Source organism: Asterias rubens, chromosome 13 (assembly GCF_902459465.1).
Source record: "Asterias rubens chromosome 13, eAstRub1.3, whole genome shotgun sequence".
Lineage (NCBI taxonomy): Eukaryota > Metazoa > Echinodermata > Asteroidea > Forcipulatida > Asteriidae > Asterias > Asterias rubens.
This window is the reverse complement of record NC_047074.1, coordinates 10,045,886-10,065,860: the sequence shown is the minus strand read 5'-3', so window position 1 is coordinate 10,065,860 and position 19,975 is coordinate 10,045,886. Positions and strand designations below refer to the sequence as shown.

Genomic DNA, 19,975 nt, shown 5'->3' with positions numbered 1-19,975 from the left:
AGAAAACAATTGAAAACAGCTTTCTGGCGGCACTTATTTCACCCAGAAGATGTTAGTAAAAATTAAATGGATGCGCATCAACGGTGATTGAGCAATATCTCTGCGCAAATGTCATGTAATATACTTTTTATAGTTGATAATCATTTTGCGATTAGTTTCAGAAGCCCCGTTAATAAATGTTATCATTTGTGATTCGCTACCATGACTTTTATATGTTTTGATGCTGAATTACAGCATACGCACACTGAGTAATTAATTATATCCAATTTGAGGTTATTTACTGATCGCTGCCACTGTTAAAAAAATAGCATTATGTGACTAGTCTGCTGCCACCTAGCGTTATTAGTCTTATGAGTCTCATAAGTCCTATAGACCTTTCTTTTGTTTACAAACATTGGGGCGAAACCAGCGCATGCGCAGTTTCTGGTTGGCAAGTTACTTTATAAAATGTCGCCTGACAGTACATGGAGACTTTGGGCTTACAACTTAACAAGTCGCTATAGAGAATCGTACAGTAATTTCGTGAAGAATTTCAGATTCAGTATGTAGTCAGCTATGACAGTTGTGAGTGCTTGGGTTGTGATTAAAACAACTGGATATGTGGTTCTGCGCAACTGTGTGTATGCATGGCAGGTAAGCCTCTATAGCACGTTGACCTTGTTGACGTTCTTTATTAAACTTTTAACTTAGGCAAGCGGGCATTTTAAATTTGTGTTTTCATTTGAATTGTTTTTAATTTCAAACTAGGCATAGGGCCTATCTCTGTTATTTTGGGGAACAGCGTGAAAAATACGTAGGGACCTACACATATTTATACCGGACCACTGTTACTGTTAGTGTTGCTTTAGCCTAGTTGAGTAGTTACTTAGTACGTTGTTATTTTTGTTATATTCGAGAGCCATTGCGGTTTTTATTATGAAATATAATTGCAGTTGAATTGCAAATTGATAGCGGTCCAAATGTAGATCAGGGGAAGGGTAATTTGTTCAGTTCACAATCACATATTTTGGTAATTCAATTCAGTAACATTTATTTCAATGTTGTCATTCATAAAAATAAAAATAAAAATTAAAAACCCCACCGGCCAAACTATACATACTGTGGACAATCACTCCATATCCGGATCCCATATTGCGGTTTCGTCTGCTATCGTCTCCCGTTACTGGAGACGATAGCAGATGAAACCGAAATAGTTCTAGGAGTAATCCGGATGATGGTAATCTAGCTTACTTGCCCACGAAAATTTCATACTCGGGCAACGTCACCCCAATAAATAATATATAAACAGATCATCTCCCAACGCCTGCTGCCTATTCACAATTATTTATTTTCAATTTCATCTATGAATGAAAATAATGTGTGTAAGCAAAATACCGCTTTTCATCCATGAACCCTTTAGTATTAAGCCATTTGACTCACACCACTTCCCAGTCATGATCTTTCCGAGTTTTCATTATAAAAAAACAAACACTTTAAGTTTGCTTCAGTGACCATGGCGACTTGAGAAATAATTTACAGTTAATCCAAGCCAGGGGGCGACTTTGCCGGGGGTCGACAATGCTAGGGGCGAAGCTTGCCAGGGGGCGCCTTTGTTGAAGGTACATTTTTCGGGGCGGTCTTGTTTCCTAGGTTGAGAGTTGTCAATAGATGTAGATTTGGGCACGTAACCTATAGGCTACCAAATTAATAACAAGCCCTGCTTTTTCTTTTTGCTTTTTAATCAGCCTTGGAGAAGCGTGTAGTCTATATTGCGGCAATACTGTTCAAGTTGGAGGCAGCAAATCGGCTGGAGTATACGACCCAGGCCTGCACTGAGAAAGCATCCATATGGAACCAAGATTTTCTCAAAGGAACAGGGCTCGAACCATGTACTGTCAAAGATCTTCATTTTGTTAGGATTCGAGTACTTTTTCAAAATTATTTTTGTGACATTGTTCTACTCATTTCTCAAAAACTACAGCACCTCAGTAAGTAATATTTTAAGGGAGGCTTTCTACTATCATTATCTTCAAACCGTGGAAGTGTAATGTAAATTTGTGGACATTGTGTTTTGTGTTAGAAAAGAGTACATAGACCCTTTAAACCACGTTATGACAGGTGTGGACAGATCAGGTCAGTAAAATCTAACGTGGATGTCACTTTAAAAGCCACTCTAGAAAGTCTTGATCTGTACACACTTCGACAAATTAACCCAGACGCTTGTATATTTTCTCTCGTTCCAAAAGAAGATGATAAGGAAACAGTCACCTTCAGAAAATGAAAATAACATGAAAATTAGGCGGGAACAACAATAAAGAAGGTCCAACAATGAGATCAAGCTGTGTGCACACAAATATTGATTTCATTTTTTGAAACAGTTCAAATAAATGTACAGTTTTTTAATATGTTTTAAATACATTTGTTCCTCAGAGAGGTTAAAGGCACTGGACACAGTTGGTAGTTACTCAAACTAATTGTTAGCATAAAACTAACATGGTAACAAGCAATTTCGTATTAAATTTTGATGGCGAAGAACCATTCAATGATCAATGTATCATATGAAAGTTGATAACTTTTCCTACCCCTACCAAATAGCAATGTACCACATTAAAAGGGGCTATCTCGCCTGTCCTGCAGTTGTGCATGGAACTATAAACTAATGATGAACCCACCACTCGGTGACCTACACCCTGGGCACCCTCGCATCTACATCCTGGAAGGGCATGTCCATGCCTGGGATGTAGGTTATCATGTGGTGGGTTCATCAGTTAATATTTCCATGCACAGCCGCAGGACAGATGAGATAGCCCCTTTAATTTGTGACCTTAAATTTTGACCAAACTATGGCAATGCATCTTTAAAAACAAATTTATTAGCGTTTTACTTGCACATATTTTTTAACAAAGATAATTTATTCCACCTTTAATCTTGAAGTCTAAATATGTATAATTTTAACAAATTATATTTTACATCTAAATAATTTATAATAAATAAATTTGGATAATATGATTTCGAGACCTCAAGTTCTAAATCTGAGGTCTCGAAATCAAGTTCGTGGAAAATTACTTCTTTCTCAAAAACTATGGCACTTCAGAGGGAGCCGTTTCTCACAATGTTTTATACCATCGACCTCTCCCCATTACTCGTCACCAAGAAAGGTTTTATGCTAAAAAATATTTTTAATTACCAATAGTGTCCACTGCCTTTAAGTTTGAACCGATGTGTGTAAGGGTGAAACAAACATTCATATTTTTGTTCAAATTGTTGTTGTGTATGAAGTAAGTCAGCAGATTATTATATCGTTAAATTAAATTTGCTCCCTGGTCAAGAAAAAAAAAACGAAACTTATTACAGGGAACGCACAATTATTAAGTGCGCCACCAAGTGCTTGGCCAGTTATGGGCTGTTTTCATTGGAAAAGCATAACTGCTGGGATCGACCGATGAGCGTCATGAAAACGTGAAGGAATTTACCATTTTTACGGGTAAGATTTGAATAATTCAGGAACAATGGCTCTTTGATGACACGTTACCGCTTAAATTCAAATTCCTCAGATAGGCGAGACACTTGCTACGTCACATGAGTCGGCCAAGTTTTGGTGTAGTTACATAAGCGACGCCGAACACCCATAACAAATCTAACTGCATGCATATGACACAGTTGTAGTTGCCGTACAGAAGCTTACTTCGAACCATTTTAATTGATATAGCAACTGTCTCTGTATTCCGAGGAGCTCAAACTTAAAGTAATGACCTGTTGACCAAGCAAACCATTGTACCAAACTATACACAAATCTTACCCTCAAACGGCTTACTAATGAGTGTAAATAACCAACCGCTAGCTTTGGGAAGGATGACATGAGTTTGGGGAGGACGCCAGGGGTCATGAAAGATGCAGGGTCTTGGAAGGATGCCGGGAGCTTGGGAACGAAGCCAGGATCTGGGCAGGATGCTGGGGTCTGGGAAGGATGCCGAGGTCTGGGAAGAAGACGACACGGGTCTTGGAAGGATGACATGAGCTTGGGAGGGATGCCAGGGTCTGGGAAGGATGCCAGGGTCTGAGAAGTGTGTCAGGGGTATGGGAAGGGTGCCAGGGGCTGGTGAATAATGCCAGGGGTCTGGGAAGGATGTGAGTGGCCTGGAAAGTTTGCCTGCGCTTTGGGAGGATGACAGGAGCTTGGGAAGGATGCCAGGATCTGGGAAGGATGCCAGGGTCTGCTAAGAGCGCAAGGGTCTTGGAAGGATGTCAGGGTCAGGGGAGGATTCCATGGGCCTGGGAAGGGTGTCAGGGACTGGGAAGGATGTCAGTGGTCTTGGAGGGGTGCAGGGGGGTCAGGGAAGCGTACCGGGGTCTGTGAAGGATTCCGTGGGTCTGGGAAGGATGTCATGGTCTTGGAATGATACCTGGGGTCTGGGAAGGATGCTTGGGGTCTTGGAAGGATGCTTGGGGTCTAGGAAGGAGTCCAAAAATAAAGCCAGGGTGATGTCGGGGAATGGGACGGATGCCGGCGTCTTGTAAGGATGCCAGTGGTCTATGAAGAATGACAGGGGCTGGACAGGGACTTATTACCCTGTAAGGAGGGGTCAATTAAACCATTTTTTATGACGAGCTGTGTTCTTCCACAGACAAGGGTTCTGTATGTCTGTGGAATACATTCTACCAGGGCCTTCTTTTGAATCCTGCCCCTCCAGCACATGTTCCAAGTTTGGGGGACAGAATCTCCAGCGGTCAGATTTCCATATAAAACCGATAGGTGTGGCAGGTGATTATGTTCCCCGGAGACTCTGTCACGAATTGCTGTTTTCGTTCAGGTGGGCGTTTAATAACCATTACCTTGTAGACGTATCCCGGTGTCTCAGTTAATTCTGTCCCTAGTACGGAAAAAATTATCATGGGCTGGAGGAGGAGGATTCAAAAGAGGGCGCTATCACAAGAAGTTTGTTCACAGTTTACCATAATATGGGGGGGGGGGGGGTCAGAATATCTGGGGCATAATTTCTTGCCACACCGGCACTGGCCCAGTAAAACGTGTCCCGCCTCCTCCATGACGATGGTAGCAGTTTATAAAAGCATTAAATTGTGTGTACTTGAAGGTTTGTTATCAGAAACCTAGAAGGCCAATTGTAAGCAAACCACTCATTGTACTAAAGTTTTTTAATTTTTTTTTATTTAGGTTTCTCGGTAAATTTCGGCAAATAAGCAGCCAATTTCATTTATACCTTTTATTTTGGTTTGGTTGTTTAGAGTTATAGTTTCCACGATAAACAATTTATACAAATAATAATTTCATAAAAAAATAAGTTGTCATCAACTCTGCATGAACTCGCACTTTGTTTATTTCCGGTCTGCCGCTCAGATGTTTAACAATCATCCGTAGCTCTCAAATTGTAAACCCTTTTCAGTCAGTTTTGGTTAACCTATTATTATTATTAACCGGCGTTTTATACAAACCATGATCACAATGCATTTTTAAAGGTTACTCGTGGACTATAGAACTATGCCAGGTCATGGACAGTTTAAGGTAGGCTTAACAAAATAAAATAAAAAGAACTATCCACAGTGATTGCGGTTTATGACGCTGAAATGTGTTATATCTATTACCCTCTCAGGCGTCGAGTTATTTATAGTAAGTGAATAAGTTTCTGTGTCCTCAATATTGAGGCCTATGCGCACGCGAGAGAGGTTTTCCAAGCTAAATGTTCATGTGACACACTTATCGCCGCGGGACATTATAGTTTTGTTTTCTCAACGAAAATGGCGTCCTCACGCTTTGCGCTCGACACCATCTTGAAAACATCGTTGATGTACTTCATCCTGCTACGTGTTGGAGTTGTTTGTCGCACCGATGGTAAGTGAATTAACAATAACTAGACATTAGGTGTTTGTGAACAAACACAAAGCTGTTCCGTGTTCTTTTGCTTTGATTATGTGTTAAAATTACCAAGGAGTCTATAACTGAAAAAAAGTTTGAAAAATACTGTACAGTGTCTTGAGTTACGGTGCCACTTCATGGGGTCACGTTAACCTAAGGCTAATCTCTAACGCCCAAGGAGTCTGTAACTGAAAAAAATTAGAAAATCGGCTGTGTAGTTCTTGAGATATGGTGCCACTTCTGGTTGACCCGGAAGTAGAGATCAACTTAGGGTCATGGATTTTCAAAGTTTATTTGGATAAAACTGAACAAAAAGGATTGAAAATCGGTTGTATAGTACTTGGCGTATGGTCCCACTTCCGGGTTACCCGGACGTAGATGCCAACATGGGGTCACGGGTTTTCACAGTCAATATTAATGTCAAGGAGTCTGTAAGTGAAAACAAATTGAAAATCGGTTGAGTAGTTCTTGAGATATGGTTACACTTCCGGTTGACCCGGAAGTAGAGGTCAAATTGAGGTCACGGTTTTTCCAAGTTTTTCTCCTATCCCCAAGGAGTCTTATAACTACAAACAGTCGACATTATTAAAGAAGAATGTCGTCTTCCTGTGTTAATTTATCTCGGAATGTCGACATCCTAAAAGTAGGATGTCGTCTTCCTGTGATAATTTATCTCGAGATGTCGACGTCCTAAAAGTAGGATGTCGTCTTGCTGTGATAATTTATCTCGGTATGTCGACATCCTAAACGTCAGTTGTCATCTTCCTGTGATAATTTATCTCGGGAAGTCGACATTCTAAAAGAAGAATGTCGTCTTCCTGTGATAATTTATCTCGGAATGTTGATATCCCAAAAGTAGGATGTCGTCTTGCTGTGATAATTTATCTCGGGAAGTCAACATCCTAAAATTAGGATGTCGTCTTCCTGTGATAATTTATCTCGGGAAGTCGACATCTCGAAAGTAGGATTTTTGTTGTTGAAATGATTTTACTTGTATACGTTATGTTAACTAGTATTACATTTCCAACAATATTTCTAATATTCATGGTCATAAACTACGTTAAACTAAAATAATGGACGGACAAAAATGTCCCACGTAAAACTCCATAAGGTTTGGAACATAATGGTCCCGCAAGTTTAAATACGCGCGAGACTTGCTTAGTCTACACAGAAGGTAATAAATAATTTATTACAAGCAAATGCAATCGTACAATAATAGAAAACAAAAACTAAAAATCAATGCAAATCACATTCAGGGGATGGAGGGGCCCATAAAAAGCAAACCTTAACGAGTACGGACCCCCCTTTTTTCTAACGAAGAACACAATGTAAGCAATTCTATTTAGTGGGTGTAATCTTATGTAGCGGCAAAACAATTCAAAATTACAGGAAGAACAAACACAAAAACAGTTAGCGTAAAATAAAACTTCACCATATATTTAAATGAAACAGATAAACAAAATACCCAACATCATAATAAAACATAAAAGGGAACACTAGTTGTGTGATAAAAATAAATACTAGAGAAAATGGGCCCCACAACTCTTGCTGGGAAAAAAAAACATGTCGAAATATACCATTGTTATCCATTAGAGACGTTTTGTAGTCACTTTGGTTGGGGAGCGAGGAATCCAGCAAAAACACACGAAAATCCCACGGCTGGGACATCAGTTTATACACCAGACAAATCTATTTTATGGATATTCTTTTGAATATTTTATTTTGTGCATATGGTCCGTGATTCATGGTACCTTGAATATAAGTGGGCGGTTGTTTCGACAGCAGACTTTTATCCTTTTGATCACCATCAGCCCCATGTATAATAAACTTCAAGGGCTGACGATTGCACTTTTGGTATTGTCATTTTTAAACTCCGGTTCCATTGTGTGCTGTCTGTTACCCTCCACACATAGATTTTCTTGTGAATAGTAGCTGTGTATGATTCATGGTTCGCTGAATAATGTGGCGATAACATACTTTTATCCTTTTGATCACCATCAGCCCCATGTATAATAAACTTCAAGGGCTGACGATTGCACTTTTGGTACTGTCATTTTTAAACTCCGGTTCCATTGTGTGCTGTCTGTTACCCTCCACACATAGATTTTCTTGTGAATAGTAGCTGTGTATGATTCATGGTTCGCTGAATAATGTGGCGATAACATACTTTTATCCTTTTGATCACCATCAGCCCCATGTATAATAAACTTCAAGGGCTGACGATTGCACTTTTGGTATTGTCATTGTTAAACTCCGGTTCCATTGTGTGCTGTCTGTTACCCTCCACACATAGATTTTCTTGTGAATAGTAGCTGTGTATGATTCATGTTTCGCAGAATAATGTGGCAATAACAAACTTTTATCATTTTGAACTGAATGCTTGATTTATTATCTAGAGGTAAATGCTTGAGGCCAGTAAGAGTATTGTGCACGTACACCATGTAGTTTTTGTTGGAAACCGTTTGCTAACAGCCATTATGGTACCCTTTGAAATGAAATCAGAAAATATATAAGTTTGCTTGTTGCATAAAATTAAATTGAAGATGATGCCTGAGGTGATTTTTACGATCAGAGTTGGACTCTAGACTGACGTGTTGGACTCCTTGAACACTCCAAGTGGTTCAATAGGTAGTGCAATTCCAATACTTATGCTGATGTTCTCATGATGTCAGCATCAACCGGAAGTTCCAACAACTTTGTCCCCTTGTACAATTAAATATGCAAATATGGGTCACGTGGTTAATTAATTACGATTTTAATTTTTTTTTGGGTCGCTGGTTTGATGTTTGATCTAGTATAAGTTGATTTCACAGAACTCTTAACCACCAAACTCTGCGCTTATGATCACCATTTTTCGCTTACTGTGTTTTTAAACATCATCGTGTCATGCATGCACACAGGTTATGTTGGGCTAACATTTGAGAAAAAGAAAAGGCAACACTATCGATATAAAGATAAGAATCAAACTTAAATATTACAAAAAGAAATATATTTTTAGTTTTGGGGGATAAACAAATATTGATTTCGGACGGAGATTCGAACTCGCAATTCTCAGGAGCGTAGTCGCGACTGATGACCACTAGGCTAGAAGGGCACGATGTAAAAATGGTGGGTTTTTACATGTGTGCATCAACAGAGGGGATTATGATCCGGCGAAATAATTCTCGTTTCATGATTTTGCGACCATTGTCACTAAATATGAACTGCTAAAAACGCCTATAACTATTAAGAAGGGTTGAAATGTAGTATTAGATGCCTTTAGGGGTTTTTGAAGACGACGTCGATGTCGTCAAAAACCCCTATCTAATTACGTACGTTCGTTTTAACGAAAACCCATGCACAGAGTAATTGGTCCAGAACGCGGTTAGAAAAACCAAGGACAAATTTAACGCACGTTCTAACGAAAATCCTAAATGTCCGTACTTTGTGCGTGTACAGAGTTATGTGTCCAGAACGCGGGTAGGAAACAAAATACTATAGACTCCTCTCAAGAAGTTAACAACTCATATAGGTACATACTGTGTTGTATTACCAAATAGAATATTTCACAATAACATGAAAGTGACTGCATCAAGTTTACAAATTAAAAATTCAAATGAAGATCACGTGGTTAATTAATTAAGAATTTTGACATTTGTGACATTTAGAATTAAGCTTATGTTCTAAGCTTCAATTTGATATTATGATTTAACTCTTTTGACCTTGTGGTTTGGGAGATTAGGAATAAAAAAAAAACGTGTACAAATGCAATGGGGTTTTAGGCAGAAACAAAGAATAATAATAAAAACAATAAAAATCTAGACGAAAACAAAACCTGTTCCGACGGTAGTTCGGAACAGCTAATTATTTTAAACTTTGCATGGAGTGATTTTAAATAGGTGAGGTGTGCGGTGAAATCGATTATATCACTTGTATCTGTACTAACTTACAGACAGTGGACAAAATTGATAATTTCTCAAAATAGTTATTAGCAAAAACCTTAATTGGTAAAAAGTAATGGGGAGCTGTTTTTAGCATAAAAACTTACTTAGAAACGAGCATTGGAAAGCTGTTGATGGTATAAAACATTGTGAGAAACGGCTCTCTCTGAAGTAACGTAGTTTTCGAGAAAGAAGTAATTCCACGAATTTGATTTCGAGACCTCAGATTAAGAATTTGAGGTCTCGAAGTCAAGCATATGAAAGCACACAACTGCGTGTGACAATTTTCTTTCATTAATATCTCGCAACTTCGAAGACCAATTGAGCTTAAATTTTCACAGGTTGGTTATTTTATGCATATGTTGAGATACACAATGTGGGAAGACTGGTCTTTGTGAATTACCAATAGTGTCCACTATATTTAAATGGTCATCGGCGTTGAGAAAACGCACATTTGGTGCATATATTCGTGTGCATCCAGATGCCTAAAAAGGCTGCAGGCCTCAAGTATTTTAATATTTGAGATTACCTGTTTCTAAAAAAAATACGCCTCTTAGCTTTCTCACAATATTGTATACTATCATCAATCAGCCCTCATTGCTCGTTTAAACCGTTCACTTTTATATCAATCTGAAGAGGGCTTCAGGCCTTTTATTAATTCGAGTGAGAAATTACCCCTTTCTCAACGTTTCCCCCAGAGGGAGCCGTTTCTCACAATGTTTTATACTATCAACAGCTCCCTATAGATCGTCACCAAGTAAGGTTTTATGCTAACAAGTATTTGAGTAATTACCAGTAGTCTCCAGTTCCTTTAAGTTGTATTATGTTTTTCTTAGATGTTTTATTGTTTTGTGTTATTATGCTTGAGTCTTTGTTTGGTATCTGAGGTGGTTGTTGTGGCGTTTGTTTGTCCGTAGCTGCTGATTTTTCTCAACCTTACATTGTCCTATTATTTTGTCAAGCAAAAAATGTTTTTGAGTAATTACTCAAAGTTTCCAGGGGTCGATTTCACAAAGAGTTATGATTAGTCCCAACTCGAGATAAGACTAACTCAGATTCATTGTGAAATCCACCCCAGTGCCTTCAAAATGTTCACTTTTGAAATGTTCAAACATTTGAAAACCCTAACTCTTTTACAGCTCACGAATGTTTCCGAACATGCGAGTGGCCACCGAACCCAATGATCTGCCGCTATGAGTTTACTGTGGAGTGGTATTACAGCATGTCCACGTCGTGTTTCGACTGTCCGTACAACATGACCGACTGCACTAGACCGCACTGTATACCCATTAATGGAGTGCCTCGTGGAATTGTCACAATCAACAGGCAGTTTCCCGGACCGAGTATTCAAGTAGGAAATATAAAAAACACGAACGTTTTTTCCCGTTATTATTTCTTAACTTTATGGGTAAACAAACACAATCCTTAAAGGGGAAAACAGTGTTCTTGGAAACATTTCCAGGGGAGCAGATTAATTTTAGCCCTGACACCAAAGGCCCCTGCTTTAAACAAAAAGCAAAATTCCACACTGCACAGGGTTTAGATCTTGTAGGTCTGTATTTGCATGAGGTAGTGCTAAATAGAACATAAAAGTCTCTGAGCGTGACCCGGGGTCGATTTCACAAAGAGTTAGGACTAGTCCTAGGAGATATACAAATTGCATGGACAGTCCAAAGTTAGGACGAGTAACTGGTCCTAACTCGAGATAAGACTAGTCCTAACTCTTTGTGAAGGCACGCTTCCGTAGGTCGGTAAAAACCCAGGGGTCCATTTTTACAAAGAGTTAGGACTAGTCCTAGTCCTAACTTTGGTCCCAACTTAGGACTAGTCCTAGGGCATATCAATGCGACAAAACAATTAACAACTGCTGTGTCTTTGTGCAAAATCTAGGTACTGAAGACACCGCAGCAATGGCGCGCGGTGCTAAACACTTGCGCGGTATATTTAAAACACAAGACTATTTTGTCCTAAGTTAAGATGAGTAACTTGTCCTAACTTGAAATAAGACTACTATAACTCTCTGTGAAATCCACCCCATCTCTCGTTCCCTAATTCGAGCAGCGTGCGGGGGGGGGGGGGGGTGCTGGATATCAAGGGTGTCGAAAATTTGGCTTCAGATCACCGGGTCACTTTGGAGAAATAGCGTATTATTGGCCATTAGATGATTGACAAGCTGGTACCTCCACCCGGGTCACAGGTTAAAGGTTACACAAATAACTTTGTATTTAATTGCAGGTTTGTGAGTTTGACACCATCGAGGTCAAAGTAAACAATGAAATGATCAACGAAGAAAGTATCACCATTCACTGGCACGGCATTCACCAACGAGGAACACCCTACATGGACGGTGTTCCGCTGGTCACACAATGTCACATACCCTATCGCTCGAGCTTCACCTACCGTTTCCAAGCCGAAACGTTCGGCACTCATTTCTGGCACGCACACGGGATGGCCCGGTCCAATGGTGCCGTGGGATCTCTTGTCATACGGCAAGCCGCTCCTGCCGAAATCCACAACCGGCTGTACGATTATGATTTGCAAGAACATGTCATAATAATGCAGGATTGGGTCAATCAATTGATGATTGATAGATTCACCAGGATTGTCTATGGGGACCTAGAGCTGGCGCCAGATTCTATGTTGATCAATGGAAAAGGTAGTTGCGTGTCTTGGCCGTTTATGAGCACCGGACTCGAGCACTGGTGTTTGATCAGCAGAGTGTGGGCTCGAGTCCCTGTCGTGGCAAGACCCTTAGATTGCCTCGTATAACTGGGTATAGGTCGTGCTTTCTGCTGTACCAGCCAGATGGATGGTACCCAAGCCTAAATCCGTAGCGACTGTAAAGGGGGGTAACCCAGTCTCAGCCTCAGGAAGGTGGCTGCGGCCCCTGAAAAAAAAAGTGCCCACAGTCCTTCAGGCCTTGTGTGTCTGGCGACTTGCATAAATAAAAATGCATTTAAATTAACTACGGTTTGGAAAGTCCTGTAGGGGTTTTGTGTCTTCATGTTTTATTTATTTATTTGTTTTTAGTGGGAGTGTGGTATTTCCCTAATTTTCACCAGTTGCTAACTTCTTGTTAACTGCCTGTGTGACTTCCAAACATGGATGCAAGACAATTTCCTGAAACTCAACACTCACAAAACAAAACTCATAATAATTTCCTCTCCTCACCTTCAACACAAAATTTCTATCCCACACATTCAAATTGGTGATGTCCAGGTCACACCCAGCACAGACGTGCGTAATCTCGGTGTCATATTCGACCAGTGTATGACCCTTGAGAAGCACGTCTGTCGTGTCTGCCAAATATCTTACATTCACCTTAGACGCATTGCCAAAATCAGACACCTTTTGTCTAAGCAGGCGGCAGAGCAGCTCATACACGCATTCATCACATCCAGACTTGACTTTTGTAACGTCCTTCTTACCGGTCTTCCTCAGAGCACACTTAATCGTCTCCAGTCAGTACAGAATGCTGCAGCACGTCTCCTTACTGGTACTAGAAAGTTCGATCACATCACCCCCATACTCTATAAACTACATTGGCTACCTGTCAATCAGCGTATTCAATTCAAAATCATCATACTCACATTCAAGGCACTACATGGTTCAGCTCCACCCTACAAACACGATCTCTTGACACCCCGTACAACTAGACCAGGTCTAAGATCTATCAGAAATACGCTCCATGTTCCTCGAACTCGACTGGTCAGTTATGGGGACAGGGACATAACACCAAGACTCTGGAACTCACTTCCGGATTACCTCAGACAAATACACAACATGACTCTCTTCCAGCAGAAACTCAGAACACACTTATTCTTGCTTGCTTTCCAACATCTTGACAAAACTTGACCGGCGCCTTTGAATGTTTCTCCTTTTCAGTAAAGTGCGCCTTATAAATGCTGTAGTTTATTATTATTATTCTTAATCAATGTATATAATTATTTTGTTGTGCACTTGTGTTCGTTTTATGGAATGGGCGCAGTATAAACCAATAAGGGCACTGTATTTTCATAGCACCAAAACTTTTGAATTCACTTCCGGAAGACCTCAGACAAATGCACAACCCATCACAATACTCCGGCAGAAACTTTAAAAACACTTGTTCACGCTTGCTTTCCAAACAATTTTGACAATACTTTAACTTCAACTAAAACTTCTTCCAGAACGGCACCTTTAATTGTTTTCAGTAAAGTGCGCCTCATAAATGCTGCATCATGATAGATTACTGAATTATTATGATGATTTATTTTTTTAAAGGTAGATACCGCGAATTCATTGACGAGTCTTCCAACCAGAGCGTCTATACGCCCCGAGAGGTATTCCACGTCCAGAGGGGCAATACATACAGATTTCGCACCATCAGCAATAACTTGATGGACTGCTTAGTGGAGGTGTCCATCGACCATCACAATCTGACCATCATCGCCAGCGATGGAGCTCCCCTTCAACCGGTGGAAGCCGGGGCGTACGGTATGTCAAGCGGGGAAAGATTTGACTTTATCTTAGACGCCAGTGCCGAGATCGGAAAGTACTGGATGCGGATTAAAGGGCGTGACTGCCACGGGTTTGAGGAACTGGCTCTTCTCGTCTATGAGGGGGCAGCGGACCAACCCGACCCACCGGAAGTAGAACAGCCTTATCCATCAGAAGTCATCGTGAATCCTTTCAATAGGAAGAGCTCTGAGTATGTAAAGAATATCATCGACTTAAGCGCAGCAGGTAAGCATCTAGACTTGATTCAAGTCTCGCAGCAAACAACTCGTATAGCATCGCGCGCTCGCCGTCAACAAAAATATATCACTGAACAGTAGCTTTCTGGCGATCGCATGGGATTGGGATTTGAGTCAAGTCTAGCATGTATCTAGAATCAATTAATCAATCAATCAATCAATCAATCAATCAATCAATCAATCAATCAATCTTGCACCGTATCCCACAGGACGTTGGCTCCACGAATTTTCTTTTTCCACTCTTGCCTATCTTGCGCTCTTCGATGTTCCAGGTAGAAGGTGCTGTTCATGATGATGTCGTTTTCCCACCTCTTCCGAGGCGTACCCCGTCTATTTGTATTTTATCTAGAATGGTGTACATTATAGTATCAACTGCACCATGGAGGTTCCATCTTAACAAGACATCTTTAACGCTTTGTGCACCTTTAGTATTTAGAACCGTTGGACTTGTTTAATCATTGTAATGTAGTTGTCATGATACAATAAAAGTAACCCGAGAAAATGTTATTTCAAAAGACAGTTGTGTTTTAAAGATATTGCCGAAACTCCGGCGCGATGTCCACGCAAGAAGAATAATCCCTATTGGAATACACAATGTAAGAAGCCACGTGCGGTAATCTTCTTACATTGAAATTTTGGGGGATAAAAAAAATGATATATTTGTCCAGTGGGTGGTTTGAGGCAGGTAGGTGGTTATATTGGGAGCTTTATAATTTACCACGAGAGCCCAGCACTTACAAGAACTGCAAGACACAGGTCTGCAAGTATGTTAGTTTATAGTTGCCCCCATTGCTCAAACGTTCTTTTAAGACTGTTATTGCCACCAGGGTATGCACATCACAGTAAAGTTTTAATTGCGAAAAACAACCAAATCCCTTTAGTTGATTTTTGCCTTCTTCGATTTCGTTTTCACGACCGTTGTAATGCTTTTTGCAAAACAATCACATGTTAATGAAACTTAAAAGTTGTATCTTTACACCAACCCATTTGTGTTTTCTTGTCAAGTGAACGGCACTGAGCAAGTTCCTGTTCCGGAGGCAGATGAAACTCATTACATGGTGCTTGAACTTGAACTGATCAACAATAACGACTACAACCATCCCATGTACAATCCAGCATTCGGGGTCAAAGGTGATCTTTCAACCTATAAAGGAGTCCCATCACCGCAGATAAATCGCGTTTCGTTTAAGTATCCATCATCGCCGCTTCTCACGCAGTACCAAGATTTGTCTGATTTTGAAATGTGCAGCACGGAGAGTGTGTTGGCGTATCATCAGGAACGCTGTAAGAATGAGCACTGTGTATGTACACAGGTTCTTCATGTCGAGCTTGGGAAGGTAATGTTCAATAATTGTCGATAAGTCATGAAATTGATGATCAATCAATTCACATGGCGTGTCATGGCCTAGCGGTTAAGAGCACCGGACTAAAGCGCTGGTGTTTGATCATCAGAGTGTGGGTTCGAGTCACAATCGTGACACTTGTGTCCGATTAGCGAGACACTTTAACCACGACCAAGATACTTCTTCCTTCGGATGGGACGTAAAGCCGTTGGTTCCGTGTGTTGTGTTAACGCACGTAGGAAAGAATCCAGTGTACTCATCGAAACGAGATGGGTCCGCCCCGGTGTTCCTGGCTGGATGAACTGCATATGGCTAATTATTGCAGGAAAATACTGAAATGTTGAAGCATCTTGTTGTGTCACTGATGGGTGACGGGTATGAGCACTATAAAGAAGCCACTATTATTATTATTATTATTATTATTCTTATTAGATATTAAAAAGTCATGAAATTGTTGATGCGTGAACTAACGCATACACGACTCAATATTTTAGTACATTCGAGTAAGTTACGGAATTTTGACATGAAATCTGATAAAATGTTGCTTATAGTTTACCAAAACCGCGAAAGACAGCACACGACACCGATGCATTATTCTTATCTCTCTCATGACCAAATCCCTTGCAAACAGCGCCTCCTGTTTAGTTCTGCCGCAACTGGGCGGGAAAATTGCTTCCCGTGATTACGAGATTTGTTTTTTCTTGTCATCTCCAAACCTAACGGGATTCAACCGAATGTTATAACTACGATTCTCTCCTTTTTTCTAGGTGGTTGAAATAGTACTTGTTGACCAGGGTAATTTCAGAAATGCTCATGCGATGCACATTCACGGCTATAGATTCCAAGTAGTTGCCCAAGACACGTTGGGAGAGGAGACGACACTTGAGGAGGTCAAGCGACTAGATAGAGCAGGTATCCACCAAAGTCATATTAGATTAGATCAGATACAACTTTATAAAATCAAAAGCTGGAAATTTCATGACGTCGTCTCTCAATCTTTATATTTATACACAAAAACCAGTAAAATTCCAAAACATTAAAACTGCACACAATTAAAAAAAAAAAAAAAAAAAAGGGGGGAAAAAACGCAATTCAAAGTCCAGCAATATTTAAAATGTACATGAGAAAATTGTAAAAATTAATAACAATTCCCCAACAAAAAGACAAGATTAGAATTCATGTCCAAAATGCAAATGTCTAGATAAAATGTATCTTTAATTTATAGTTTAATTTATACATCTTTCAGTGCCAATATGGTATAATATATTATAATTTTTTTTTATGTACACAAAAAGTGTCACCAATCGTACTTGTACGACATACAAAGCTTTTTTTAAAACATGTGCAGTGAACCTAGAGATTCAAAATCAGATGTAGCCAAGTTTTGTGTGGAGTACCCTTAGCAAAAAACACTATCCTGTCCGAGTATAGTTCTAAGACTTTGACCAACTGTTGTTCATGGGTCTTTAAACCTATCTATCAATCTAGCCTATGTCACTTCACTGCAGAAGGAAGGCCTCTTCATCACCATTCCCTTTTGGTCTTTCTTGTATTTGTCGCATCGATGTGATGATTCAAAATTCTCTGATGTCGTCCAACCAACGCATACTTGGTCCTGCCTCTTCGTAATATCAATATACGACAATTTTATAAAGCATGGGATTGCATGTTTTTAACGATTTGCATATTATGTATTAAATCTGATTTTTATTTGAGAGACTTATTTCTTTCCACGTCCTGTAATTGAACTAAAGGTGGAGTTGACTCGGATATCTTTTTTTTTCTCAGGTAACATCACACGCCGCACTCATAATGTACCCCATAAAGACACAGTCGCCCCGCTATCTGGTGGGTACGTCATTGTACGTTTCGTGGCAGATAACCCAGGATGGTGGCTGTTTCATTGCCATGTATCATTCCACTTCACGGTACGTAAATATAATGATAATTATACTGGTAGACAGGCACTTGTCTTAAGGGTCCAACGATTTCATTGGATGGAATATGATTTATATGGATAATGTTCAGTGACTTCGGCTTTCCATATTATCTGTTTTTGATTGGTCCGAGGTGATGTTTGTCAGCTGCATGCTGAGCTTTCTGTCGTCTGCAAGCGCGTGGTGAGCATAATTTATGTATGTACATGTACGCATTTAATGCTGTTCATAATATACGTTTACGTATGATTTGACAACGAAGGTCAAAGGTACATTTGTACAGATCCTGACGCACGCTCAAGGTAGGTGTCTGGCAAAAATCACTGGCCTCGCGATGTGTGACGTCAGATGTTCAGGCTATGAACTATTAAAAAAGCACCAGTAACACGCGTGTACCTTTCTTTTGTTTTACATCAAAGATGACGGTCAACGACATGTGCAATCCATTTTTTGACGTGAGCAATGGCAGCCTACAAGCAAGCTTAGCGGGTCTGTAATTTCATGTATTTTATACAACTTTAAAGAATGTTGGTACTTTGTTTCTCAGGCTGGCATGACGATGGTTATTCGAGTTGGTTCGGATAAAGACCTACCACCAGTTCCACGTAATTTCCCTCGATGTGGCGGTGACTGGCACCAAGATGATATCGGGTCCAATGTTCCTATTAAACCTGCCCCCACTCCGAATTCTGCTTCCTATAATGGAAGATACCCGATGTTGTCACTCGCTGTGGCAGGCTGTGCTGTGTCTACCATGATCGTGATGTTGGCTTAACTGTTCTCCAATGTGTCCCTACCGCCTTCATGGACCCAATTTCATAAAGCTGTTAAGCAGAAATTACTGCTTAGCAAATTGATATGCTACGCAAATACTTGGACGGGGTACCAGTCACAACAATGTAAGCTTGATGGACTTTTTGGCTCGTAACCCCGGCTGCTAAGATCTGTCTGTACTTAGCAAGCTTTTACTTCTACAGGCTTTGATGAAATTGCGACCAGATGGTTTTAAAGGATAGTTGTTTCGTTTTTAATAACGTGTGTATGGGCGTGTTTGATAACGTGTGTAAGGAGCCTATGTGTTTTTGGTGTGATTATCATCGTGTGGTCGTTGTTTGGTTAATCGTTTTAAAAATTAAAGACATTATTTTGGTATAGACAAAACACAAGGGTCCACAGCTTTACATTATACGGTTTATAGATAATGATGGCAGAAAGCTTCCCTTAAAATATTACTTGCTGAGGTGCTGTAGTTTTTGAGAAATGAGTTAAACAAGTCACGAACATTATTGTTTGTTTCAGTGAGTTTAAAATTATAAAACGTACTAAAAGTAACCAGTTTTGATAAAACACCTCAACTGGTAAATACGTTTTACATGCTAAAACTGGGACGAATTTGGTAATTACTGAAAATAGTTATTGGCATAAAACCTTTCTTGGTGACGAGTAATGGGAGAGGTTGCTGGTATAAAACATTGTGAGAAACGGCTCCCTCTTAAGTGCCATAGTTTTTGAGAAAGAAGTAATTTTCCACGAATTTGATTTCGAGACCTCAGATTTAGAACTTGAGGTCTCAAAATCAACCATCTAAACGCACACAACTTCGTGTGACAAGGGTTATTTTTCTTTCTTTACATCTCACAACTTTTGGTTTGATTTTCATCGTGTGATCGTTTTTCCGTTAATTGTTTTAAAATACACTTTGCCATGTTTTTTTTTTAATGGAAATCAATGCTCCCAAAACCTTTTTAGCGCAAGATTTTGTATAATGTATTTTACTATTATCTTTACGTAATTTTATATATTTGTATGGTGACGGGTTAAAAATGCGCATAAAGATACGAAATAATTTTAGTCCAGACTTCTACGTGAGAAAAAAAAAAACAGTTTAACCGACTATTCTTAACAGTGAACTTATTCAGTGAACATTTTCAGTTTAAATATTCTAGTTTCAGTGCGCTCCCTTTTCAGTTCTCTTATGTCTCTTAGGGATGTGGGCAGAGAGTTCCAGAGTGTAGCAGCTGCCTTTCCAAACTGCCTACCACCATAATGTAGCAGGTTTATTGAGAGGTATTCGAGGTACACTATGTATGCGTTTAGCTATTAAATGCACAAAAAAGCCATGGCTATTTTGTGATGGGTAAAACAAAATAAATTTGTGATCAAAGGACTTTTATTTGCTCTATGTTTG

At 39.8% G+C, this 19,975-nt stretch overlaps 1 protein-coding gene and 1 long non-coding RNA gene across 2 annotated transcripts; both read left to right on the top strand.

The window, feature by feature from the left end:
• Positions 1-397: 397 nt before the first annotated feature.
• LOC117298885 lies at positions 398-1,910 on the top strand. The gene is made up of 2 exons (XR_004520008.1): positions 398-633; positions 1,725-1,910. It is a non-coding gene; the product is annotated as an uncharacterized LOC117298885 (long non-coding RNA).
• A 3,344-nt stretch (positions 1,911-5,254) lies between these two features.
• Positions 5,255-19,203, top strand: LOC117298956 (laccase-5-like). The gene is made up of 8 exons (XM_033782344.1): positions 5,255-5,827; positions 10,911-11,122; positions 12,007-12,427; positions 14,035-14,496; positions 15,513-15,844; positions 16,618-16,762; positions 17,639-17,778; positions 18,335-19,203. Exons 1-8 carry the CDS (start codon positions 5,734-5,736, stop codon positions 18,560-18,562), a joined length of 2,034 nt encoding a protein of 677 aa, XP_033638235.1. The 5' UTR covers positions 5,255-5,733; the 3' UTR covers positions 18,563-19,203.
• Positions 19,204-19,975: the final 772 nt, after the last annotated feature.